Source organism: Liolophura sinensis, chromosome 6, assembly GCF_032854445.1.
Source record: "Liolophura sinensis isolate JHLJ2023 chromosome 6, CUHK_Ljap_v2, whole genome shotgun sequence".
Classification (NCBI taxonomy): domain Eukaryota; kingdom Metazoa; phylum Mollusca; class Polyplacophora; order Chitonida; family Chitonidae; genus Liolophura; species Liolophura sinensis.
The window spans coordinates 25,685,816-25,712,919 of record NC_088300.1 but is presented as its reverse complement, the minus strand read 5'-3'; the positions used below and the strand labels follow the sequence as shown (position 1 = coordinate 25,712,919).

Below are 27,104 nucleotides of genomic sequence, written 5' to 3'. Positions count from 1 at the left end.
CCGCCCATACTCCATATTTCACACCATACTCAAGAGTATTTCACTCGTACTGACTGCGTCCAGCATTGTGGTGAGAGGAAACCGACGGATATCCACAGGTTGCTGGAGATCTTCTCATGTACAAACGGAGAATCCTTTGCTATTAGTCCTGTTATAAAGAAGTTTCCAGTTTGAACTCGTCGTTGAAGGTAAATACTGTCCTACTGTATCATATGATTTGTGAAAAATGTTTGGCAACCTTTGTTAACATAAGTCGACCAATCACCTGCTTCACTGTGTTCCAGAGATAAAATGACACCTCTACCCTTCAGAAACTTAAAAATACTCAATGTCTTCTCAACTTTTTGTGAAAGTTTTATTAGATGCCCATGTTATAGTGAATTTGATCAATATTAGTTGTCTAACAGTTATGATGCAGTATAACTTGCAGTAGGACTTCAGAAGATAAAAGAGTTTGAACTCGAAACTCCCTTATTGGTTTTTGAGCAGAAATCAATATCCGTACACCATTTGATTAGGCGGCAATTTCACGTGGTACATTTTCAAAGTACGTAAGTCTATTTTGGGATGATCGTGTACTATAAGGGGCATTTTTTTTTTAATTGGTTTTTTGTTTTTTTTTAAGGATGTAAGTGACTTGATTACACATGTCAGTTTTGGGTGAATTTAATTTCTCAAGAGGGCATGAACATTCTACCTTGACTACTTAATTACTTGATAAGTTACTGTAACAATCAGGTTATCAACTAATGTAGTAGTCAGAGGACAAGCTTCCATAACAGTCGTTGTGGTCAAATATAACTTGCAGTCGATAGACTTACTCAATTACTGGAACAAGCAGTTGAAGGGAATTGACTCTCTGCATGGAAAGGATATTTAATCAGCAGCCAATCAGCTTATAGCTCTTGCCTATCAAACTGTTCTTGTGATCATCAGACAGTTCTGATACAAGTTCCAGATTTGATGTTGATCTGCCCATTGTGAGTTATTTTTGTTTCATGCATGCTTAAGCTGGATCCTGGTGGTATTTACCAGATAGATCTCAGTACTATATATTTATTTGTTTTATTTGATTGGCTTTTTATGCCATAGTCAAGAAAATTTCATTATATGATTAGAGTGGGAGGAAACCGCACTGAGTTCAGGGAAACCCACAAGCATTCAATGTTTCTCAGTATTCGTATTTTGTTTTCTTTGTTTGTACATGGTTTTAAACCATGATCATTCATTAAGTCATTTTGTTTCTGTATTGTTTAATACATTACTTTCAGCAAGTGTACACCAAAATGTAATGAGCAGTTGTTTTAAAGTTAAGTCACAGGTCATGAAATAAATTATGCTGATCACAGAAAAAAGTTGTAAAACGTGAATCAGTATGAAACTGTGTTCTCTTAAGCACATAGGTTAACAACATTCTCAAAATTGGAATTCTTTGCCTGCAGCAAAGAACATTATTTTTGTAATTTTAAATTTGAAATTCCTTAATATGTGTTAACTTGATTTTTCAGTTGTTTCCTGGGATTGATGCTGTTAGCCGCTCTTCTGTGGAAGTTCAAACAGAAATATGAGATGTATCGTAGAAGACAGGTAAGAATTCCAGGTCGTTAAGATGCACATCTTTCAGTCGTCAGTGTTGCTTGGGTTCACAGCTACGGGCAGGGAATTATCAAGACAGTTTTCTCAGGGCCTTCAAGGTAACAAGCGGGTTACAGGGTCTAATATTACAGTGTAGGAGTTCACATGCATATGCTCTTTATAAACCCTGCAAAAATATAACCCTGGTCATTCAGTCTTTCTGACTCATTACATTATATCTTTAATACACAAAGTATTCAGGGTCTGTTTGTCTATTTTATTGAAGAAAATATACCAGAGATTTTTACCCTCCCTAAAAAAGATAAATAAATCAAGAGCAAATCCAATTTAATTTTTGCTATTATTTTAGGATAGCCCAAATAATTCCCTTTCACCATGTACCAGCCTCTTATGTGCAGAACCTACAGTTCACAATCTTTACTTAAGTTCCTAAATTTTATAAAACAGGTCACGTTATAAATTTTTCGAACTTAAAAATTATTTTAACAATATAAATGCTGACATTTACTGAAGGACAGTCATTTGAACTATTCTTCGTAAATTCAGAAAATTTGATTTCATAAGCGAATAAGGATTTCCCCCCAAATCTTTGGTAGAGTACCTTTAATTATAAACAAATTGGCTTGCAAAGAAATGCTCATTTTACGTTTGTGTATGTGAAATTTCTAAAGCTATTTATTTTCAGGGAATAAATGGATATACACATTGAATGTCTCACGCTGAAATGACTATCTTTAGACCATTGAATATATTGAGCTACCAAGCCAGATAGGAAGGTCTCATTTGTTAGAATCCAATTATTTATTTGTCTCGTTAAAATTTCACTGTCCTGTATTTTCTTTTCTAGAGGATGGTTGTTGAACTGGAGCAAATGGCCAGTCGACCTTTTGCATCAGTCTCAGCCGAAATTGAACCCAAAATAGATCCATACAATGGACCTGGTGCCCTTGCCATGAAAAGGGAGCCCCCAGATGTTAAACGGAAAAAAATCCGAGTGAGTACAAAGTGACAAGTATATATGCTGTCGATTTATATGGAGGCCACTTGCTGTCCTCCAGCGTGAGCTATGTCACACCTGAAGGAGTATGCCAGGTTTGACGGGCAGGCTGAACAATTCTCAGCCATAGAAACTGGTTCTTTTTAAGAAGATTCTTCTGCATCGTGCTGTTTCTCCTTTAGTTATTGAGAGCTTATTGACTTGTAAGTTCCTTTACCTGTCGATAAGGAGGTGCTCAATTAGTAACGTACATAATGAGTTGAAAGGATGACTCCTACTAGCTCAGGGAGAAAACTTTTCACCCTCGCCTCGTAACTGTCTAAAGGTCATTAGTCTGTTTTGAGCACTTTCAGGTTTTGTTCACACATAATATACTGGCAGTCAACTTGTAAGATTAAAATACTTCACTATAGTATTACATAAAAAATTTAAATTTAAAAAAACCTAGCAAGTGGCGAGAACAGTAGCTTTCCATTTCTTTCTGTTATACTGGCCAGCTCTTATACTGCAGTGTTACATGAGCTGTTAAATGTTTGCTTGCCAGTGTGCACATATACTTCCAGCTTATTCACGGGCCTGTTTCATAAATAATGCACTCGCAAATTATATATACTGACTTTCTTGAAAGTGGCATAAAAACTTCTGTCATTCTATTTCAGTCGCCAAACAAGCCATTCCCAATAGCATATGAGCCATTAAGTGGCAGTAAGGTAGCTGTGATATCCATGTTAGTGAGGTTACCTACCGGGGACGAAGATTTTACACCTCCGGGGCAGTGTGGCCTGGCAATAGCCAGCGCCTTAATTACACTAGGTAAGTAATTACAGGAGAAATCAGAATAAGGCAGAGCTGCTGGTGTTTGTTTTTAACTGGCCTTTACGGGTGCATGTCATACCTGAATGTCATTGTCAGCAACTGTTAAGTCATCTTAAAAAGTACTACATGTATTAAAATAAGATTTGGCATAACTTTACATCCCAAAGACAAAAAATGGATATTCCATTGCTGATGCTCTGTGTGCGTATTAACTACCATAAAGTGCAAAAGTCATGACCTTCAAATATGTCTTATGTACTGGTACTTCATGTATCGAGCTGAAATTTGGCATTGATGTTTCTCATAATCTTTGAGCTCTTTAGTAGCCATGCTATCAAATCTTTGTTATTCTATTCTTTACGTAATACGCAATAAAGCAAAGGATACTTGTGTCTGTCTATCCATCTGTCTGACTCTCCATCTGTAATGCTTTACTTTCTGTATGAAAACCGCTGCAAATATTGTCAAGTTTGTGTGCAGGTTCATATTTTGGTTCAAGTTTGAAAACCAGATTGATGTATGGGTAATTGATTTAAAAAACACACAGAAGAATCTAATCAAGAAAACACTGAAATAGACCATGTAGTATTTACCGTACTTCCTTTTTGTATTTTAAGGGAATCAACGTAAACCCAGCTTGGAGAAAGGAGATAAATCCAAGTTAAAGAAGCATACACAGCTCAGTCATCCAGACACTTGTATATAGCACAAACCCTTGTATATAATGTAAAATAAGTATATGTCATCAGAGGGAGACAGAGTGAGCGAGAGAAGGAGAGAGAAAGAAACAAAGAAACAAAGAAACACTGAGTTGTCCAGGTAATGCTTTTTGATTCCATGTGTGTGATTGCCGGTTGTGTGGGTTTTCTCATGCGACACATGTGACATAACAGCTGTTATCTAACCAGAGCGTGGAGTTTAGCTCTCACATTGTATCATGAAAAACGAAATGAAATGCTTGTTATCATATCTTATTGATTTTGTTGTAATAGATCCCTACATGTTTCAGTATAGACTTCCAAACACACCCACGCCTGCATATTTATTATACCCTTATCTGGATGTTGCACAATCACGACAACGATGCTTAGTCACCCCATCAATTTTCACCAATCATTCTATGCAAAACTCAGATGGTTCTGAAATACAGATGTGAGAGCCATACATGAGATATACATGTAGGTGGCTTGAAACCACTTACTGGAAGCCCTCATATAGTTATGTGCAAGTAACTACCATGGTGATGCACATGTAAATGCCTACAGTCCTGGTAGCAATGGTAGTTACATGTATTCAGATGTAACATTGAGAGGGTTTTGTGCGAGTGGACCCTGAACTTTAACCTCGTTTTCCCCAGGTAACTAACTAAACAAGATTTTTAGCAGCTTAAAATGTGGAAGAGTTGGTTGTTTGTATCCATGTACATTTTAGACTGATTTAATTTAAAAGGTTGCTTCAGGTGCAATTTCTGTACAGAAATTAATCTTGGAGACTGCATTTTACTGAATGTCAAAGGAAATTAAAAGAAGAAAAGACATACTTTATTGTGAATTATGAAGAAAGTGAGAGTCCAGTATATTTGTCAAACTTAGGATTTCGAATCAACACTTATTATTTTGAGAAGACATCGTTGGAACACCATTGCATAAGCCTCAGAACAATTTTTGATTCAGTATTTGGCCACTGTTGACCAGATATCTCCACTGTTTTTTAAACAGGTGGGAGAAGGAGAGACAAAAATAATCACGGTCTATGAATGTACTGATGCAATACCATATTAACATCATGTAATTGTTTCCAATAAATTGTGGAGAAATCTGGTTGCCAAGGGAAACAGCTCCTGATCCGTCAATTCTGAAACTCACACCTAAAATCCTGTATGACTACAGTTTCATCTTAAGAGCTATTTTTATACATAGAGCATGTATGTTATCTCTACCCAGGGGCAGGTATTCCCTCTGTCACCAGCAATAACACCCTCAGGGATTGTAAACTAGTATCAGTCGCTCATTGTACCGACACGACAAATACAGGAGTGCAAAGTTACCAATTCTGCAACATTATGGTCCCATGTTGTGCTTTACTTCAGGTCTATTCCCAGTATTCAGCTCACTTCTAGATTTCAAAGCTGTGCTCTAATTCCTGTGAAGTTGTACAAGATTCACATAAAATTTTTTCTAAATTTTGAGGGTTACAATGCTTTCTAAGTTTAATAGCAAGTATGATTGGGTTTTTTCCTGCAGGGAAGTAATCCCCCAGTCATGAGCTCTAAGCACAACTGTCATACTCCTTACAGTGCATACATTGTTCACTACCTTTTGCTTTACGTCACTGCCACCAACAGAAGCTGGACCTTTGGAGCCTGGGAGACACAGGTTTAGACTTAGCCTCACTTGTGTCCTCCCATGGAACTATTTAATCAGGATTCATCAATAAAATTGTTTTAAGTGTTGGTTAGAATCATGTTGAATACTCTAGATAAAGAGAATGCATGTTTATACATTATTATTACAGACAAGTGTTGAGACGAATTGTTTGTGTTTTCTGACAACGCGTCCTGCCTGATCGCCTTAACCCAGTGACCTCAGTGCTGTTCAAGATTTCTCTACAAAATTTGCTATTGGTGACAGTGATATAAAGTTAGTGAGCGACGCATGCGCTGTAAGGAATATACAATTAAACAATTACACAGATAGTTCTTTACCCTCGTGTAAAAATTGTCCACACAAGATTTGGGAATTAAGAGAGTTGTAGGACTTTCTTTTGAAGTTACATCAGTCATTACAATTAGCCGATAAACAGGTTTTTGGTTGAATTTGGATTTTTGTTCACACAGTTAAACCACAAGTGTAAAGAGTTGTTACTACTTGTATTTGTATATACTGGTATTATATCGTTCAGCGTAGCAGTTGTTACCTGTTCATAATTAAACTGATTAATCAGTATTAAGCTCTTTGTAGCACAACCAGATCCGCTCACTATACATTGCAGTATGCATGTATGTGGTGTTTCAGCTGCTGTACCAATAAGGCAATGTTTTTTTTTTTTCACCGGACTTTTCCTTTAAAATGTTTGGTTTTGATGTGTGCAATGCCATACACCTGTGTTTTTTAAGCCATGCTGTGTACATCAACTTAATCTGTCTATTTTGATAGTTCTAATCATGCACAACTTTAGTAGAATTATTGTTTTTGTAATAATGAACTAAATCTGACTGCTGTATCTACAGGATTTATGCAGGAGAAAATTTCTTAAACTTGATAAAATTGTTGAAACTATCATGTTCTGCTCATATGATTATTTAGCGAAAAGATTTTAAGGGTATAAAACTTTCATCTCTTGTCTCCGTTTGTTCTTAGAATGTCTTTTGACCTTTTATTTACACCAGTTAGCAAGACTGTATGAAAGGTAACATGTTGGCTGAAAGAGATCCTTTACCATGAAATAATTGAGTAACAACAGCTCGATGATCTAAAAGTTAGGGAAGGCAAGTCATGCCTTATTTCTTTGACCAGTTTGACTGTTCTTACTGTTGAATGTTTGATATAAAACCAGTAATTTTTTGCGAAACACAGCTGAAGTTTGAAAACACCAAATGATCAATAACAGTTAAGTATAATATTAATGTTAAATACATATCACCATTGTCCTAAAATCTGTAGTTTACAATATGCAGCAAAGCAAAGGTGTCATCTTTAATTTGAACGAGGGGGCTAGCACACCAGTGTGGCGCTATGACCCAGGAACCTCTCACCAGTGCAGTCCCTGTGAGTTCAAGTCCAACTCATGCTGGCTTCCTTACTTGCGGTACGGTGGTTGTGGGTTTCCTCCCACCATAATGTTCTCTGCCGTGGTATAAATGAAATATTCTTGTGTACGGCGAAAAACACCAGTAAAATAAATAAATAATTTGAACGACATTCATCAGTCTTCGTGAAATACAAAATGCACCTCTGATTCTGTTCTGACTTATTATCATTTTAACACTTAGAAACTGCTCAAAAATGCATTCTGCATGTGTATATATAGCCTGCTGACTGTAGACTACATGTATAATGTATTCAGCAAATGTGTAGATCTGCTTTCAACAGTATACACCTGTTTCCAGGACACACATTATGGATACCACATAGTATATATTGTAGCAGAAAGGAAATATTTTCAATTTATGCTTAATTTTTGTATTTTTAGTTTGTATGATGATCATGTATTTAGCCAGAATTCACACATTCATCTGTCACGTAGGTATATTTCATTGTATTCATATCACTGTTTACTATATTTGTGTATACATTTACCTCACAAAAATACTGTAGTTATTACATTGGGTTAGGAACAATGTTTGTAATATGATATATTGCACTTTATGTCCATGTGGCATACACCTCTTAGATATAGGCTCACAAGTATTGGCAAATAGAGTATTGGCATTTAAGTATTGCAAATCCTGATGGTCCAGGTGCTTATTCATTCTTGTAACGTCACCCATATCCTAATGCAATACGAGAACAAATCTAAATATGTTATTAGAATGTGTGTGTGTACTTTAATCTTGGACTTATCTGTTATGTTAGTCCCAGCTTTAATGTAGCCTAATATTTTTGCATGCATTTAGAGCAGAAGAGAGATAGCTTAAAATAATCTGATTTAGGTGTGTTTGAGCATGAGCTTTTTTTGGAATGGAAACTATAGACCAATTTGAAGATTTCAACATCACTGGTAACATAAGTGATTCTCTGTGATATATCACCCTTCCCCCACTCACACCAAAAGACCCCCCACCCCACCCCATATTCCCTTTTCTCGATCCACACTGAATACATCTACTGTGGTACTCTTCTGATAAGGTATCTGGTAAAGATGTTTTTTTTTTCTTTCATTACACTGTATGCATACTACAATAGTTTGTAAAAGACCATTGTATGTCACAAATTATTAACTATACATTAGTGTTACGCCCTCTGTAAGGCCTTTAAATTTAGAATCATAGCCCATCTCCATGTCCGCTAAATAATATGCTAAATATATATATATATATATTATATTTTCTACCAGGCTCTTCATACATTGTTACAAAGTGGTAGAAGGTCTCAACACAATAATAAAAAAGAAACTTTTTAGATAGCTACATATATACTGCTAATTATTAATTTACTGTTTTTCTTAATTCAAAAACTTGAAACTTTCATTTAATGAAAAGCACTGTTTCACAGGGCAGGGCCCTAAAAGCTTTGGATTACAATTTAGTTAACGTGCTGTTAACTTGGAACATGTATGGATGTGGGTTATAAAGTTTTTGGTTTTAAGGTTTAAACCTAATACTATACACGCTGGAAGCTTTTGTAGACTGGTTGGCTCTTAGAATTATATACTTATTGGGTCCCAAATTGTAGGTCAGAAATTGATTTTGATGCAGTCAGTGTGTCTTTAAATTACTTGGGTACTTCAAGCTTGCTGTTTGACCACAGTTGAATTATGAAAGTTGATATATAATTTGTTTTATTATTGTATATAATAGAGTCTGGCAAACTAGCTATCTGATTAATCAAGAGACATTCAAGATTTTTCATCAAGTTATGCAAGCAAGGATGATCTGCCTCAGCAGTATAGATCTGTTTGCTAAGCTACAAATATTCAGTCAGGGAAAAAGCTGAACTCACTGAAGTCAGATCTAGCAGCTACTCCCTGACTTCACCCCATCCAGATTGGAAGTCGCACCTTGTCCCAGCCAGCCTGTCTGGTGAAACTTCATTGGCTGGACAGGTCATATCTTTGTACCAATCAGAATCATTGTTTCAGTATACAAACGTCAAGGGAAAGAGATTTCACCTCTAAGAATATAGAAGCAGGTTCCAGATTGGACAAAGTGCAGGCGGGCTAACAGTAGCTGTTTCTTCAGTCCAAGTTAGAGAAAAGGCAGTACAGGGACTGGTAACCAGATCGCCCTGCAAGTGCCCTAACTCCCCAACCTTTTCGCATATGAAAGAGCAACTTTCAGTGGAATTTGTGCAATTTTTTAAATTTTATTTTGGATACAAAACTACATTGGTTGGATTGGCCAGTGTACAGGCTTCACAAAGTGTACAATTTTATCAGTGAAAGCAGAATAATGCCATCAGAATATGCTTGAATAAACAAATTGCAAACATGAAAAAAGGTTGAAGAATTACAATAGTTTGGGAAAAGTGAAATTGTGCTTATGTTTTAAAAACACTGACTTTGTACATATTGAGAATGTTGTAAACATTCTCTGATGGTGTGTTAGGTAAACAGTACTGTTTGTGATAGTATAAGCTACAGTGAATTCTTGTGAAATAAGAAAAACACTTATAAGGTCCCATTGTACCAAGTGCATATCTGTAGATACTTGTATATATCTTATGGTGCTTACTTTTTGCTGTACATTTCTGTATATAGTGTAATTACCCAATCAACCATTGGAGACTTGTTGTACATTAGTGATTCGTCAAACTACAGTAATTTATTAACATGTGTTCAGATGGATTGTTTTATGTCGTATCTCCAAATCTTTGAAAAATAAATGATACTACTATGTCAGTTTTGTGATTCAAGTGTTTTTTTGTATCATTCTCAATGTGTTCTGCAGCATTCTACAGGGATTCTACCTGTCTCACTTGTTTACAGGTTCCTTATAGGCTTTGGACGGGGCTCCCGTAGCTGTCCAGTAGTCTGGTGTAGATAATTTGCATATCCCACACTCCAAAACACAATCTTAGACTAGAGGGGAGATTGTTCATTTCCTACAAAAAAAGTTGCAACAGGGTTGCTAAACGGCGTTTTGTAGTATTGACAATTCCACTGTCATTGGCATTTTCTTGTCCTAGCAGATTGAAGATCATGGGATTTCGGGATAAATTTCATTATGTTTCAAACTATCTTTAATGACTGTCTCATATTTCATCTTCCTGTCTTACATGTACATCTTGCGCATTGTTAAGCTACGTGAAGACTTGTCGCTCATTAGACCAAAATTCCTGGTAATAATTATTATATTTTATTTACACAATAGTTTACCTAAATAATTGCAGATGAATACATTTCATAATTTGAGTATTTATTGAAAGTATGGCAATACTGGGTGAGGAATGCTTGCATGAAGAAATATTCCTGGCCCATCATGTATATATGTCCCTGTATTAGTTCATCAACATGGAAAAGTTCATTGGTAACTTGCCAAATGTTGGTGGATTAAACTTGTCCTGCAAACTCCAAAAACTAGACTGTTAAATGAATCTATCTACATACTGTATGGACTCTAGAAACCAACACCTTTTCAAACTCATGATGTCAGTAGTGGTAGCTGTCCAAATGGGGAGGACACAAAGCTTATCCAGCATACCTAGCTCTTTTGTGGAATAATTTCCTTTAAATCATAACGTTTGTTCTCGAGTTGCCTTTCAGGTTTCCTTTAATAGCAGGCCTTTCCCACATTAACACGTTTCAAGATGTGTACATCATTCTCTACTATTACGCTTGTTGACAACCTCTTTGGTTTTACAAGCACAATTATACACAGAAATACTTGCGGATTACATAATCAAACCAAACAGTTCAACACCACATTTATTTGAACCGATTTTTTTTCTGTGAGTTATATTTACGTATTTATTTGACGGGTGTTTTACACCACACTCAAGAATATTTCACTTATATGACGGTGGCCAGCATTATGTTGGGAGAAAACCGAGCAGAGCCCCAGGGACTGTGGGTATAAGTTCCCGTACTGACTGAGCCAGGGAGGGACTCTCTAATGAAATAAGAACACAACACAAAAAAACACACTTACTAAAGTGTTTTATTATAATGCAAAATCAAGGTACAGACATATTGATCCGAGCCATTCCTGCCTATTTTCTAAAGAGCAATGAAACAATAGCTTTTGTTTACATGTTATTCAGAACCCACATAGCACATGTGCATTACCTTGTTCACATCTATCAGACCACTGACATATGCATAATCATCTTCTATCAAGACAACAAGAGGCTGTTATTTCAAAGTGTGCTACCTGTAGCTAAAACCTGTAACTAGCTGTTTTGGCTTCAACCATGTAATTTTTTACAGTTAAGTTATACATGTATGCAGTCTTTGGTGCTCATGTTGAGTACATGTATTCAGTTGATAAACATGACATACAGCCAAACAAAAAGGTGTCCTACTTGAGGTCGAAAAATGTCTTCCAGAAAACCAATGTCAACAATGGTTATAATCGTCACAGGAATGGACATGACATTCAATCTAACTCCATTATCAACAACATTGCTCAGAGGTTCAGCAGTAACATTAAGTCTAGGCCTATAGGTTTTTATTAGCATATATATAAATTTTAACCTTGATTTATACACTGACAATGTAAGCAGAATCAGAAACATTTTTTCCTTCTTTATTTTTCTTCTTGTTACAAGATACTTTTCAATTATAGACTCTACAAACTCACGCAGCACACACAACAACCCCAGACATAAATTATTGCCACAAAATTCACACTGGTTTCTACTAGACACTTGCTGAATCACAGAGTTCAGTGTGGATCATCACAGCGAGAGCGTGTACAAAAAGTTAACATACAAGTGGTAAATCTGGGTTTGTAATTGTAAGTTCTTTACACAAACATCATGCCACATACACACGGTTTGTACACACGGCAATCTGCCCCAAAAGCAGAAGAGACAGAAGAATATCGGAATGGTTCAACATGGAGAATTCCACTTCACACTACACTACAGTCTATAAGAAGCATTTTTTACAGGGCCCCATGTGGATGAAAATGTAATATGCAGGCGATGTCTGATAACAATATTACAACAGTCTCTTGTACAAATATTACCCTAGTTATGAAAGACATTCAGCACACACCAAGGCTTCGTATTACTTTGTATATGTAGCATAGGCCATGCATATTACATGCAGAATGAGGACTGATTACAATTTCTAATGTATCTCGCTAAGTGACAAAAGGTTAGGTAGGTCAACAAGTACAACCGTCTTGATTCAGATCACCAGAATTCAACATACAATGCCAGAATTGACAACCAGGTTACCGGTTAGTAGGAACCAAATAACCCTGTCTTATTTCAACTGACTGTAACATGATAACCAATACAATATGCTGTAACTTTGTACTCACTGTTTAAAGTATACATGCACACTCACATGTTATTGTCTAAAGTTATGACCATTAAATTAATGGTCCAAAAAATAGTTCTGAACTCTGTTATTCGCTGTCACACGTACTGAATATACATTGTTACTTGTTACATATAAAGCCACATGTTTGATCCTCACTGTTGGTCTAAACATCCTCTAAGCCGTCAAGAGTATGTACTGTAATAATAACAATAACATAAGTATTACAAAGATATATACACGGGACTAGTTATACACTTGGATGAGAAGCAAGACATGAATTTCTGACGCATGACTTCATCCGTTACCAGTACCAGGCACGCAAAGAGATTGTCACAAACCATGCTAACTTCTGTGAGTTTTATTGTTATACATGTATTCATGTTCAAATTAAAGAATTCAAAACTTTCAGTTGGCACTCACATATACGTGTCTTATTATATGAAAAAAAAATTGGAGATACACAACAATTCATTAGCAAGCATTTAAATACGAGGGAATAAGTCAAATTCTTGTTTGCCTTGGTTAACCATACAACATAAAATAGGGGGTTTAAAATCAAATCTGAGGCTAAGCATTATCCAAATTATACAGTAGATTTACATCAGTCACACAGAGTAATTCTCTTCCCAAAGCTCTAGTGTTTACAGCTTTCTTAAAAAAATGAACAGATGCATTCAACTGAGAAAATGAATAGTTTAAACCTAAATGTATGAAGATTTACTATCTGTACTGTAAGCCAATTAGAGATGTATCTAGTAGAATGTTTTAACCAAAAATTGCGAAAAAGCCATAATAATCCTGAGTTAAGTATGTATATGTAATTAGCCACATAAAGAAAAAAATTATTCAATTATGACTAAAATAAAGAAAATCATGTCATGGAATCAAGAACAACAGACATACAAGATGGTAAAATGTTCACGTTCAGCTACTTGTAATACTCAAACTGGCTACTAAAAAGCGCATTTCAAAATTACTTGAAGAATATGTCAGTACTTTGTGTTACAAATTCCAAAATTGTTGTCTTAATTCTGGAATGTAATCCATACAATTTTCAACACTGCCAGGCCAGACAAACGTCTTAATTTACAGTCAACACTAGCGCTAAGATAAGCTTTCATTCTTCCCAGCAGAGGTTTCAGAATGCATTTTACTTGGTAGTGCGAAAGTGAAGCCGAGAACATTGCCAACTGATTTAGCTAACACCTAATAACTACCCTGCGTGACCATCATATCCCAAATATAAAATACATGTATCTGAGACTGCGAACATCCAGGCTTTTGCCGTTTTACTTGAGCCAATACATTTACTCGCTTCCACATGGCAATGAAAACATTATTACATGTCAGTTAATACAAAACTCTGCTTTAGGGTCTGATAAATACAAAACCAGGTTTGATTGACGTTCGCAAATTATTTATGCATTGCACATTGTTCTGTTGTCTTACACACTACATGTATAATTTCTCATTACTATCAGCCGTATCACCCTATGTTTTCATTTCCCTATATCTTACTATTTTATCTTAACCATCGTCGTCTACTTGGCGAGGACTCGTATGAATGAAGTGTCTGGATATCCAAGGTCTTGAATATCCTTCTAGGACAAGAATTTACTGCCATAAGCACAACTAAACAAGTTTACATTTGTACATGTAGGCAATCCTATAAAAATCGCATGCTCTTCCAAGATATCAGGAAATGTATGACTCAAAAATAACCAGCCATCTACAGAGGAATGCAAGTAGTCCTTTGCAGACGTATTTCAGATGGTATAAAAGGTGTATTGAAACACCTTAATTCACTAAACAAAAAACAATTTACCACCCTAAAGTTAGTTTAAAGCATGGATAAAAAAATTACATCATGTACATCATAACTGATAAAGGTACATTAATCAAAATCTGGCATTAAAATGATTAACAGCAAGTGAAAAAAACATATTTTTTTAGCATGTGTTAAAGAAACACAAAACTATGGGCCAATAAGTATCCACATAACTTATTTCTGAGCTAGGTTAGTTTTCAGACTTCTTATCCATACATAGCGTACACAAAGAAACTCCGTGTATCATAAAGTGACATTCATCTCACGTGAAATCAACAGAACACAAGCGTTTGAAAAAGGAACATACAATGAAGGAGTGTTCCCTTTCACAGAAAGTTCCATTTTTGTGCTGGAAAGTGGGAAGGATCGTACATCGTACATGCAGATTTTTAAATAACTAGTACAATTCTGTGCTCCCAAATACTTATTAAAAAATGTATATCCATAAGAAGACTTTCCCCAGTGTACTTCCTTCCCAACTTCTAAATGCCACTCAAACATATTGTAGCCTCCACTTACACAGGAAACAGTGGGGAAATCCCTGAATACTTGTTACTGTCTGCATTATTTTGCAAGTTACTACTATTTCACTAAATTCCCACTAAATTTTATTTGTCTGAGATCTGTTTCCTGTTTAAAATCTAAAATTTTGAAACTAAAAAAAAGTACTTTTACAACATATTCATGATTTGATATCTTTGATCTTGCAGATGAATCAAGTAACTGCAGTAACTGCTCTTGACAAATTATTTCTACACACTCCGCTTTAATGCTAACAGGCTGCTTTGGGTGAGGATGTCACGAGTGGTCACCCTTAGAAAGCTCAGAGCAACCCTCTCTCTCTCTGACTATGCCAAACTACATGTGTTTCGCAGTCAATCTCCTCCCTGATTCAGAGTAGATGGCCAGGAGCTTATGACAGAGCTTTACCTCACAGATCTGGCAGCAGGTTAAGTCTTGCGTTGTCTGGAATGATCCATTTCATGGAGCACTGAAGCACAAATTCTCGGGACTGTAGTAGGATATACTTTAGACATGTATTACCATTGGGCACAGCCATTAGAATTATGTAAACTCTCAAGACAAAGGCTTGGTAACACAGTTAGCGATAACCACATTTTGTCCAGATATACTCTATATTTTCTCTATATTGTGATCCATTCAGTGGGAGCACAGCGGAATGGTGTTAATCATCTGGCTTAGGGTGTCAGATTCATTACCAGACAGATGCCAGGACAAACACCACGTGACACCCACAGTCAAAACCATAAAGAAAAAGAGACAAACCACTTCTAAAATAATCATGTATCACATGACAAACACTTTCTCCGTCTCCTCAAGGTTGAATATGGTTTTCGTTCGAGGACAGACAACCCGACCTTCGTTGTCAGCAGCCATGGAAGCCAGGGCCTGAATGGGCAAAAATTCAGGATAGGTTAATATCCTTATTGCCAGGATAATTAACATACAGTATTTTTCTTTTACCTTATTCACATGATTTCTTGGAAATTTTGGGATATTTCTCAAAACATTGTTACACCAGAAAGAAAGCAAATTTTCCTTCAGCTGACAGCAAAAGGGTAAATTGTTGGAATTAAAAATAATTATAATCAGAAAGCAGGCAAGTAGTCTGATCATTTTGCATAGGGGTAAATAACATTCAACTTCAAACATTTTCCCAGAACACATTAGAGAAAAGCTGGTTGATCCAACAGACTGGGATCACAATCATGAATACACATGCTCGGTTTGGCAAATTTGAGTTCTGTCCTAGGCCTTTGTTGAAAAAAAGCGCCTGCTAACGATACGTTTGCTGACCATACGTCAGCATTTATGTCATTTTAACTACACTACATCTATTAATGCAGTACCTTCATCAGACACATAAAGAAAGCACAATTAAATGAGAGAACTCACACTCAAGCCATACACATGGCCATTTGGAAGCATCATAGGGGGATTATGCTCATTCAAGGGGAGACCACTGATGGAGCAGATGAGCCTGGAATTGGAGCAGTGTGCGTAGGGCAGCGGGTGAGCCAGTTGGTTGAGGTTACGGGAGCACACAGGGCAGTCAGGATTCCTGTGGTCAGAGTTCTCCTTGTAACAGTGACTATCCACAGTCAAAGAACGTGTTATTAGAAACAGATAAAGATCTGCATGTCTAAAAATATATATTTATTTATTTAATTAGTGTTCCATGCTGAAATCAAGAATATATTACATTAATATGAGATGGTGGTGAGATTTTTTAAAACGTGGTAAATAAAGTGTGAAGAAAACCACCAGCCCTTGGAAAGTAACTGAGGAACTTTCCCATATGAGACCCATAGAGCAAGCTCAATACTTTATGCTAGGTACATGACAAACCTCCTGACTCTACGTCCTAGCCAGCGCTTCATTCAAACATCATTGGCTACAGGCAGAAAGAAAATAATGCCTTCATCTCATAAACCAGACAGGCTCTTTAAACGCCACAGATGAGAGCTTCAAGACATGAATGCAAAAGGTTTCAGCTACTGTTCATCATTTGCCTCTGGTCACATTTCAAACACATCAGTAATCTCTCACTTTACATGGAGGATACATGAAATGCTTCTATTTTTTTTTTTATTGCAAAATATGCAACTCACGATGTGTCCTAAACATCTTAAGGTACGAAAAAAGCCCCACAGATTTCTTCCTGGGGCAACAAAATGGCTTTAAACTACAGTTTGCCTAAGGCGCCAAATGTCAATGCAATGACAGCTGCCAAAACAAGTCTCTGGAGGAAGAGTTCAAATGGAGCTGAGCTGGTCCCACATTTCTGGTATCTTCTTTGATGGTGTTATTTCCAAACATTTTTGTCCACTATTAATTTTTACTTTTCCATTTTTCTTTGGCATACCTATCTTCATTTCCTTTCAAACCATGATCTTTAGCTTTAGAGCTCCTTTTCATGTATTCCTTATATGTACTAGTAATGGCAAGTTAAGAGCTGAATGCTAATAAGCCCAGAAAAGGATACGGTGTTTTGAGGGCTGAGAGTCCAGCCTGGAGTGTGACTGTGAAGATAGACATGCTGTTTAGTTGGTGTAGCTTGTAGTTGTCTTCTCTAAACTGCTCCACCAGCTCCTGCCAGCGGTTTGTGTCCAGCAGTGCCTGGAATAGAATATACCAAGAACATGCCAAAAACTGCCATGAATAATAGGCCTTAACCATAATGAGTATCAATGGGGTTGAGATTTGTGTATATCAACAGTGGTCCCCAGCTGACTTCCTCTTCGCTCATATGTGGGAAGGTCTGTTAGCGACCTGCGGATTGTTGTGGGTTACCCCTGTGCTCTGCCCGGTTTCCTCCCACCATAATGCTGGCCACTGTCATATAAGTGAAATATTCTCAATAATTACAGACACATTTCCTGAAAATGTACACCATGATGTCTAGCGAGGGCTGTTGTCTTAAGTAATAAACTCTCTGTGGGGGAGTACAGGATTACCAATAGTCGATCAGTGACAGTAGTCCACACCTCCGTCATGCCTCAGTGAACCTCTATGGCTTGACAACTACACTGCTGGGTTTTTAAAGATTGAACGGTTGTAAGAGGCCTAGATGGACTCAGTATTGTGATGAATGTCAACATATTCAAAAAAAAAAAAAAAAAAAAAACAGTACGATTACCGGTAAACGTTTGTGCTGATTAAGCCCTACTGCCCTACTTCTGGGAAATCAGCCCATTCATCTTCTCCCTTGGATCTAAGCACTTGAACTTTGTTTTCTGGGCGAACATTGTTTATATGCTTTCTGTCATATACGTGATGCCTTTCAAAGCAACACATATATACCGTAAATCCCGTAGAGTTCAGCCGAAAATTTCTGGCCATAAAGTTTAGCTGATTTTAGTTGCAAGAGGAAATGACAGGGGAGAGTGATTAGCCCTCACCTGTGCAGTAATACCCAGAGACAGTCTGGCTGCTGGCCCTTGCGACATGGGTAAACCCCCCAGGCATGAACTGAGAGCAGGTGATTACACACCCACTCGTCCATCTAGACCCTCAATCAAACATTGCTGGTTACGCGTAACAAGCCATTGACTTGTTATCAAGGATGGATCCATCCATCGTCGAAAAATTTAGTAAGTAATTTTTGTGACAGCGCCATAGACTTTGTTACTAAACAATTTCAGTGAAGCCATGTAGTCATTTATTTCAGTAAGTAGAATTAAAAACAACTGACAAAATACCAGGTGGTCAGATCAAGTCTCTGCTGTGATTGACGGGTCTCCTAAACTGTTGAAACTTCAAAGACTATACACAGAGCTGTGGGAAAGGCTGGGATTAACAGTGATATCAATACAGCTCAGCCCTTTATATCTGAATACTCAACAGGTTATAGTTTGGCATCTCCTCTGCCCAAATTTCCATATAATGAACGCTATTGTTAGATCATCAAGGCCTACACTGGTAAGGTGTGATCACGAGTTCTAATTCTAGCAAACTGCGTGAAAACAGATTTTCTTACTCCAACAATGACAAACCTGTAAAGCGTTATAAAAGTGTTGCATTTATATTTGTAAATTAGCTTCTAAAACGCATATGGGTATTTTTTTACTTACTTACATATATCCGTCATTCGGTGATGTTCTGAAAGACTTGCCTGCTTATCAATGTTGGTCTATTTATTACTGGCCTACCGTCTAACCTCAATCCGCCTGTTTTGGCATGACATACTCTTGCAGATCAGACATGAGACATGCATTATGGTAGAAGATATGCAGATGGTACTAGTGCTGACATATCGTTGCTCACTAACGCGTTTTGGCACAACTCACTCAGCACCTCATACGTGAGATGTGCATTCGGCCAGTAGCTGTGTAGCCATTCTACTACGGTTAACAGTTACATGTTCAGTGAGCATGTTTATTGGTTTTGTCAAAGGTATGTACAATCCTCCAGATGTGTTCAATTACCAAGAATCACAGCTCTGTGTGCTATCTCCCCATGGCTCAACTGTGGGTTAACTAAGCCATTCATCTCTTAGTATCACTGCACCTATATCACCTTGTATAAAGATTTAATGTTTCCTTCAATATATATTTGAACTTCAACTGAACTTGTTCTTGATTTCGTTCACCCTAGCTTGTGTGGGAAATTATAAGGTGCTTTGCAGCAACTTTTACAATTCTTAAATCAGTGTTAAAGGCATGAATACGCTTACAAAATTAGATAATACGGTACTAAAATTAAGAGAGAGCGTTCTGTATATGCCCGAAGATTTGTGTGTACTTCTAAGATCCCGAAAGCTAGCGTACGTGTGAGATTTATAGCAGATAGCCCTGTCAAAATCAACAAAGAAAATCTTCACAGCAAACCATGTGCTCGATGTTCTCCACCATGTGTTAGTATTAGCCAACACTGTAGGCTACAGAAAAAGCTTGTATGCCACCACCCACAGCCGTGAAGAATGGCTACCGTGATATTTGTCTTTGTGACATTCTCCAGAGTTTACTATGAATAAGATGAAGCAGTGTTATAAATGGCCTTTTTGGCTACTGTGCTGCACAAAATTATCTTTACATCGCTCCCAAATGTCTGATTTCAATTCCTCACGGATCGTCAGTAAAGTCTGCAATGTTAAAGTATCATCGAGGGTTGAGTTTTGACATGTATATGTACTTATGATTTGGTAAAGAGAAAAGAAAATGCAATGGAATAAAAAATATCATGAGAACAGCTAGCAACATATGCACAAAAACACTTCAAATATATACTTTATACTGACAATAATTCAAGCACAAAATAATAAATTGTTGTCTTCAAATGTACCTTTGGATATAGCCTGTATCAACAAGCGTTTTATCATGTTTTACCCAAAGACGGCAGTTGTTAACAAGTTTGTATGGACCAAGAATGCTTAGATAGGTAAAAGAAAATTTACCTGTTACATCAGGCAGGTTACTATAGAAAAAATAATACTGTAACCCCTGCTATCAAAGCACAACAAATGAAAAGTACAGATTAAATTGTCAGTGCAGTGGGTGAGTTATTGACATAAACCCCACAGAGGCTGATGTGAAATAAATTAATGTATTAATTTCACGTAAATTCATTCCTCTTACAGAAGAGCTGAAAGAATTACTTTATTCTAGAATGTAATGATTAGTCAAAGATTTGGACAATTTACCTGTAGGCCTACATCTACTTGTGTAGTCCTAGATAGCTCCACAGGAAAGAATTAACCCTGTACATATCGGCCTATGTACATGTACACATATATGCACACCCAAGTCTTTTCTCCAGCCCCCTTCATTTGATTGCCTTCACACTTTACAGGTACACATATTAATTACTCGTGATCCAAAATAGCGCAGAGTTAAGTGTTTGAAAAAATGTGTTCTGCAGTACCACGTAGGGCCTACTTGAAAAGTCAAAAGTACCATACTCCTTCTCTTTCGAAGTCGGGAGTACCGTCTTCTCTCTGAAAAATTAGTATCTGTAGCAATGTTATATGGCCCTATACATGAGTGGGGAGGAAGACAAGCGATCAGTAGATTCAAGACAATGGTGAGGATATACTGCCCAACATGATAAGGTCTTTAATGTTCCCCTGTAAATGCCACAAAACCATCAACTTCAAATATCGGATAGCATAGTTTATAAAACAAAGCTGGGAAAACGGTATGGTGAGTGTCGTGGGTAGGGAATTTGGGTAAGAGATATTTTCAATATGTTAATGTCCCAGTATCAATATTTTTTTCTTTTATTTTTTTGTGAACAAGCGTGTATACTGAAAAATGACATCTTGAGTTGCTACATACAAGATGTCAGGAAAGGCTGGCTTTATAGACCAGGGTAGGCCTATACTCAAGCTGGGCCAGTTGGCATGCCGATATCACCCACTATGAGCGCTTTGCAGGAAACTCAATGAGCGAGTGTTTACAATTATTGAGAAGGTATGGTAGTTGAAATTTCAATGTATTAAGTAGCCCCCAAATTCAGTATGAGGATGTGCTGGGTGCTTTTGAAAACCAATACGACATAAAAGGTTTCCTGTTACTTCGTCACAATGGAATCCAATTCTAAATTTCAGTATATTGATTTGTTTCAGACCAAATAGATCATAAAATGCATGCTGAATCATAGACAATTACAGAATTCTTCATGCAGACTGAAACTTATTGTTTGCTTAAATATTCTTTTTTTTTCTGTTTCTTTATCCAAATCCTTTAACTTTGTATCACAGGAATATTTTGGGAATTGGGTTCACAGATTCCCTTTAAAAAATGAGCCCCTGCATATACCGCGACATTCACACCTGTTCACAGTGTAATACAGAATTCAACGTGTACCAAATTTGAAGACTCTTACATGTGCTTAATTGCAGTAATTTTTTGAACATCTTGTCATACCCATTCATGGACAAGTGCAAATGAAGATAAACGCTTTCCCTTGCAGGGGACATAGAATATGATATTGTTGCCAGAAGCTGTGCTTACCCTGTAAGGAATGATCTCCGTGTCCACAGGAAAAGCCAGTAAGCCCATCACTTTCTGGATGTCCTTCACCTGGTCATCTTCCAGAGATGTGAAATATTTCCTAGCATGTCTAAAAACGAGAATGTACATACTCTACTACATATCATAATCATAAAAATAAATATACACTTTATTTATTTGAATACAAATGTAAATCACCAATCAAACAAATCAATAATTTATTTATTTAATTGCTATTTAATGCCATGTTTAAGATTTTTTGACTTGACACAACCAACACTGGCTTTAAGGATGGCAGCAGACAAATTCTGTTTAGACTGTGAGTATTTAATATTTCAAAAGTGACATTCCTTCTTTAGGCTTGGAAAAAGGTATTGAAAATCGTACTTCACAGCTTCCAGACGTTTGTTATTTCGGATCAGCTCAATGTATTCTTGTTGCCGTAAGTTGAACTCCAACGTACTCTGAAATACATAAAATATTTCAGTAAACACAATAACACTTGTCATAGCTGAGTAGAATGGATAAGTGTGCAAATGTACAGCCACTAGGTTTTAAAATTCCATGATAATCCACGATTTTCCACTCCATCATTACTAAAATTCCAGGATGTTTTACAGTAAAATTCAAGTGTCGATTAGGTGTTTGTTGGGCATGTTAGCGGAAATTAATGAAACAAGCCAAATTGAATGGTTGTATGTGGTATAACAAAAACTTTGAGCTTGGCTTGTTGAGTGCATGTGTACTGGATAACCACCTTCATTTTCCTTAGCTTTGATCTGTTATCATGACACCAGGTCAAACAAGCAGCAGTCTCATGTCGCAGCAACGATTCCTCCACTTCTTTACAAGTCAAGAACAGATCTATGTTTGTCAAATCCTGCAGAAAAAGACCAAACTTCTGATTCAGATAAAGACATAAAAAAAAATAATAATAACAATGTAATATTTCCGCCTTACATTAATATTTACAGTGTTTATTTGATTGTTGCTCAACGCCAGGCTCCAGAAGTTCTCACTCACGGAGGAAACTGGAGAGCCAAAGAGAAAGCATGGGCCTGTTTCAAGTTATTCAAGATCTTTCCCATATGACACATAAATAGGCACTGAGTGGAATGAGTGTTAGACTGCACAAAGCATCATTGACTGCTTGTTGTCACCAAAAAGTGAGATGGGGAAATCATGCTAAAATGAAATTTAAGTTACCTCTTTAAAATCACTTAGCATTCTCTGTCAACACAAAATCAACAAATTGATAATTTGGCAAGTGATGAAACAAATATTTTTTAACATCAACAAATTCCAATTTGCTTTATTAGATGGATTTATGTATTGCCTTACCATAACACCTACATGTACATCCAAAACCAACCAATTCCACTCCACACTTTTGTAATTAGGATGCTTGGCCTGTAGCCAACTCGCCACCAGTTCTGAGTGCCTGACATGTAGCCGACCAGATCTGAGAAGCCTACTAACCAGCTGTACTGAGTGTATGGCTTGTAGCCTACTCACCGCCAGTTCTGAGCACTTGGCCTGTGCCCTACTCACCACCAGTTCTGAGTGCTTGGCCTGTGCCCTACTCACCACCAGTTCTGAGCACTTGGTCTGTGACCTACTCACCACCAGTTCTGAGTGCTTGGCCTGTAGCCTACTCACCACCAGTTATGAGTGCTTGGCCTGTAGCCTACTCACCACCAGTTATGAGTGCTTGGTCTGTAGCCTACTCACCACCAGTTCTGAGTGTTTTGCCAACTTTAAGGCAGTGTTATAATAGCCTGCCCTCAGGAAGTATTCCACCAGCATCCTGTCCAGGCGCTTCTTCCTCCACACTGTCACGGCACCCCCCTGGGCACTGTCAGCCAGCTTCAGGTGCTCCACCCGCCTTTTACACGTCTTGGCTGCCTCCAACTCATCCTGGATACTCTCGTCAGCCTGTGATAAAGGAAAGATTCCTCTAGAGAAAGCTATATGTAGGAGAGTGGGCCATTGCGCAGTGCTCACACACCAACCACCTCGGTCAGAGAGGCTCCCCTGATTATTACAGTATAGTTCACTGCCCAAGGGTTTGATTGAATCAACATCTCTTGTATCCTAACAATTGTTACACAAGCATCTCAACCACCTGATCACAATCAGATTTATTTATTTATTTATTTGATTGGTGTTTTACGCCATACTCAAGAATATTTCACTTATACGACAGCGGCCAGCATTAAGGTGGGAGGAAACCGGGCAGAACCCGGGAGAAACCCACGACCATCCGCAGGTTGCTGCCAGACCTTCTCACTTATGACCGGAGAGGAAGCCAGCATGAGCTGGACTTGAACTCACAGAAGTAATCTTCAGACTTTCCCTGTAGGAATTTACAAACGGCCTTCTGCAATCATAAGACTATATCAACTGGTATTGATTTTAATGTTGAAAACTAAAATCAGCAACTTTTCACCAGCTGCTTTTGGCTAGACAAAAATTTTAGTACAATCAGTGGTCTGTAGATTCAAGACAATCCTGTGGATATAATGTCTAATGCTGTGGGGTTTTGAATGTTCCCCTATAAATAATGTCACACAATCATTGACTTTAAATAGTGGATAGCATAGTTTGTAGAGCTGGGAAAAGGGCATGGTGAGCGTTTCGTGAAGGGAAATAGCAAGGAGACATTTTCACTAGGTTGATGTTCTCATATCAATGTACTGAATAATGACTTTGTGAGTTGCCGTGTATAAGTTGTATGGAAAGGCTAGCTTTACAATCCAGGGAAGCCCTACACTCCAGCTGAACCAGCTGACAGGCCGATAGCACCCGCTGTGAGCTCTTTGCAGGAGATTTCTGTGATCTACTCACTTAGTTTGAGTGTGTCTCAGTTAGTGAGTGTCTGTAATTATTGAAAAGGTATAGTACATAAGAAACAATTTTGAAAGAAACCTTTTTTCATGACACAATTACGAAGTGAGGTCTTCTTCGACTCAACATTCAAGATTTATTTATTACTGATCTAATCATTTGTTTGATTCGGTAAGAGGGAAGGTCTGCCAACAATTTTTGGGTTTCCCACGGGTTCTGCCTGTTTTCCTCCCACCATAATGCTGGCCGCCGTCATATAAGTGAAATATTCTTGAGTACGGCGTAAAACACCAATGAAATAAATAAAAAATTTTATTTGATTTGTGTTTTTCACTATACTCAAGAATGTTTCATTTATAAGATGGTGGCAAGCATTATGGTGGAGAAAACCAAGCTGAGCAGACCTCTGCAGACAGACTTTCTCAAGTACGAACAGAGAAGAAACTAGCATAAGCACAGTTGCAACTCACAGCAACCGCATTGGTGGGAGGCTCCACTGTGCTGCGCTAACACACTAACCACTCGGCTATGGAGGCCCCTCAGCATTCAAGGGGCACATTATAACCAATTAACTGTATGAAATAAGACCTCCCACATGTGAACATGCACATAATATGACAAACACTGGCTTTCAAACACAACTAACATACTTTGCGCTTCAGTAATGAAAGCTTCTCAACCACTGTATCCAGTGCAGTGCTAACTTCTCCCACTGTCACACGGCCACTGTGAAAACATTTCTCCAAGTCATTGGCCGCTGTTTGAACATGAGCTATCTCACGATCAATGTTCTTTTGTGCAGCTCGAAACTTCTTATTCAACACTTCATATGGAACCTGCAAAACATAAGAGAACTTGTCAAGTGCTGCAGCTTCAAGCAATTTAGTTCTTTGACTCGTATTTGAAGCAGATATTCCTGACATACTTCAAACCAGATGATGCATCTCTTAATCTGTTAAGGGCATAAAGTTGCTGAAAATATAACTTTAAGGAGCAAAAGTGGCAAGGACATCGAACTAAAAGCTAACCGCTCAGATCAGAATGATCTTACGATTTCAGCAATCTAAACACTACACACCTTTTGTGAATTGCATATATATACAGCTTACATGTATTAAAAACTGTTTGCATGTGCCCAACTTTATGTTACACTTCCATAATATAATTAGGAAAACATTGGAATATACAATACAAATTTGCATCCAACCCCTCCATGAGTGAGAACAGCACAGCCACAGTGGGTTCAATCTTTCAAATGGGGTTTCACTCCTGTCATATTTAAACTGGTAACATATGACCACCCTTTCAACAAAATCCGATCTTGAGGCTGAGCAATATGCATCAAAATATGGTAAAGTAGGAGGCAAATTCAATCCCAAATTACTGATTGCTGCTCACATTATGGGGCACATAAGTTTTGGTAAATGAGTACATACTTTCTGATTGCATACACTGCAGCCTGGTCAATGATAAAGTGAAACGAGCCATTCACTTTCTGGGTCTTTTCTATTTAGGATGAAGTTCAGCAGCTCTTGAGACTTCGGCCATAATGATTAGTATCGCACATTTTGGGGCACATGAGTTTTGTAAATGAGTACATACTTTCTGATTGCATACACTGCAGCCTGGTCAATGATAAAGTGAAACGAGCCATTCACTTTCTGGGTCTTTTCTATTTAGGATGAGGTTCAGCAGCTCTTGGGACTTCGGCCATAATAGTAGATCAAGTGCATGGGCAGCATTTAAAGAAGCTTTCTTCTCAAAATTTTTCACCTGACAATTCTCTATGTTTTCATCACTCATCTCGCTGTAAGCTACTGATTCTTTGGTTTGACTAACAGATGATTCGTATTTATGCCTACTCCAATTTCTTTTGTCTTATAACCCTGTTTTGTTTAGCACTGACAAATGTGTAAGCATGGAAATGAAAGTTCACACATTTGACTACATTAAAAAAAAACTTAATATAAAACAATGCTGCCTTAAATGGAAACTTTTTCTTTGACAACAATGCGTTAGTTAAAAACTGCGTACATTTCCTTACTGGGGGTGGGACAGTATAAGTTATTTTTTACGACTTCTGTCCCATTTTTACCAGCATTTTATCCTTCAACTTTAACGGTTGATTGGACATACGGCTACCTGATAGTTTGGTAAATAGTTGCCGATACATTAGCGCAAAGTATTACAATACTGTTAGTTTCAAGATCTCGACAATATCAGTCTTTTTTTCATCACCTTCAGAGTTGGGTGTTCTAGCGACTTGACGTCTGCCATTCTGGTTGTTGTTGTTGTTGGTCTTGCTCTAATCTGACGTTCTCGTTTGAGATAATTATTCTGAGTAAAAGTCTTTTCACTGCTTTCAGTCCACTTATGTAGACAGAAATTTAAATAT

General features: G+C 37.4%; 2 protein-coding genes across 2 annotated transcripts in view; one reads left to right on the top strand and one right to left on the bottom strand.

Annotated features, from left to right (window-relative positions):
- Positions 1–9,960, top strand: part of LOC135468780 (attractin-like protein 1) — a 65,416-nt gene extending 55,456 nt beyond the window's left edge. The window contains 4 exon segments of the mRNA XM_064747201.1: positions 1,509–1,587; positions 2,444–2,590; positions 3,253–3,406; positions 4,027–9,960. Coding sequence (XP_064603271.1) covers positions 1,509–1,587; positions 2,444–2,590; positions 3,253–3,406; positions 4,027–4,115 — 469 coding nt within the window. The 3' untranslated portion in view covers positions 4,116–9,960.
- A 1,266-nt stretch (positions 9,961–11,226) lies between these two features.
- LOC135466633 (E3 ubiquitin-protein transferase MAEA-like) lies at positions 11,227–27,095 on the bottom strand. The gene is made up of 9 exons (XM_064744225.1): positions 26,948–27,095; positions 25,360–25,545; positions 23,594–23,797; positions 22,620–22,742; positions 22,250–22,326; positions 21,863–21,971; positions 17,395–17,528; positions 16,305–16,500; positions 11,227–15,797 (listed from the first exon to the last, which is right to left on the bottom strand). The coding sequence occupies exons 1-9, from the start codon at positions 26,984–26,986 to the stop codon at positions 15,696–15,698; spliced, it is 1,170 nt and encodes a 389-aa protein (XP_064600295.1). The 5' UTR covers positions 26,987–27,095; the 3' UTR covers positions 11,227–15,695.
- Positions 27,096–27,104: the final 9 nt, after the last annotated feature.

Bases quoted from the DNA above. Each gene is read 5' to 3' on its own strand.
- LOC135466633 (XM_064744225.1), bottom strand. From the start codon at position 26,986: ATGGCAGACGTCAAGTCGCTAGAACACCCAACTCTGAAG. The intron at 21,972-22,249 runs GTACGATTTTCA...TCTCGTTTTTAG, and splicing joins AAACGTCTGGAAGCTGTGAA to ACATGCTAGGAAATATTTCA. The intron at 16,501-17,394 runs GTATCCTTTTCT...GACTGTGGATAG, and splicing joins CTCTCAGCCCTCAAAACACC to TCACTGTTACAAGGAGAACT.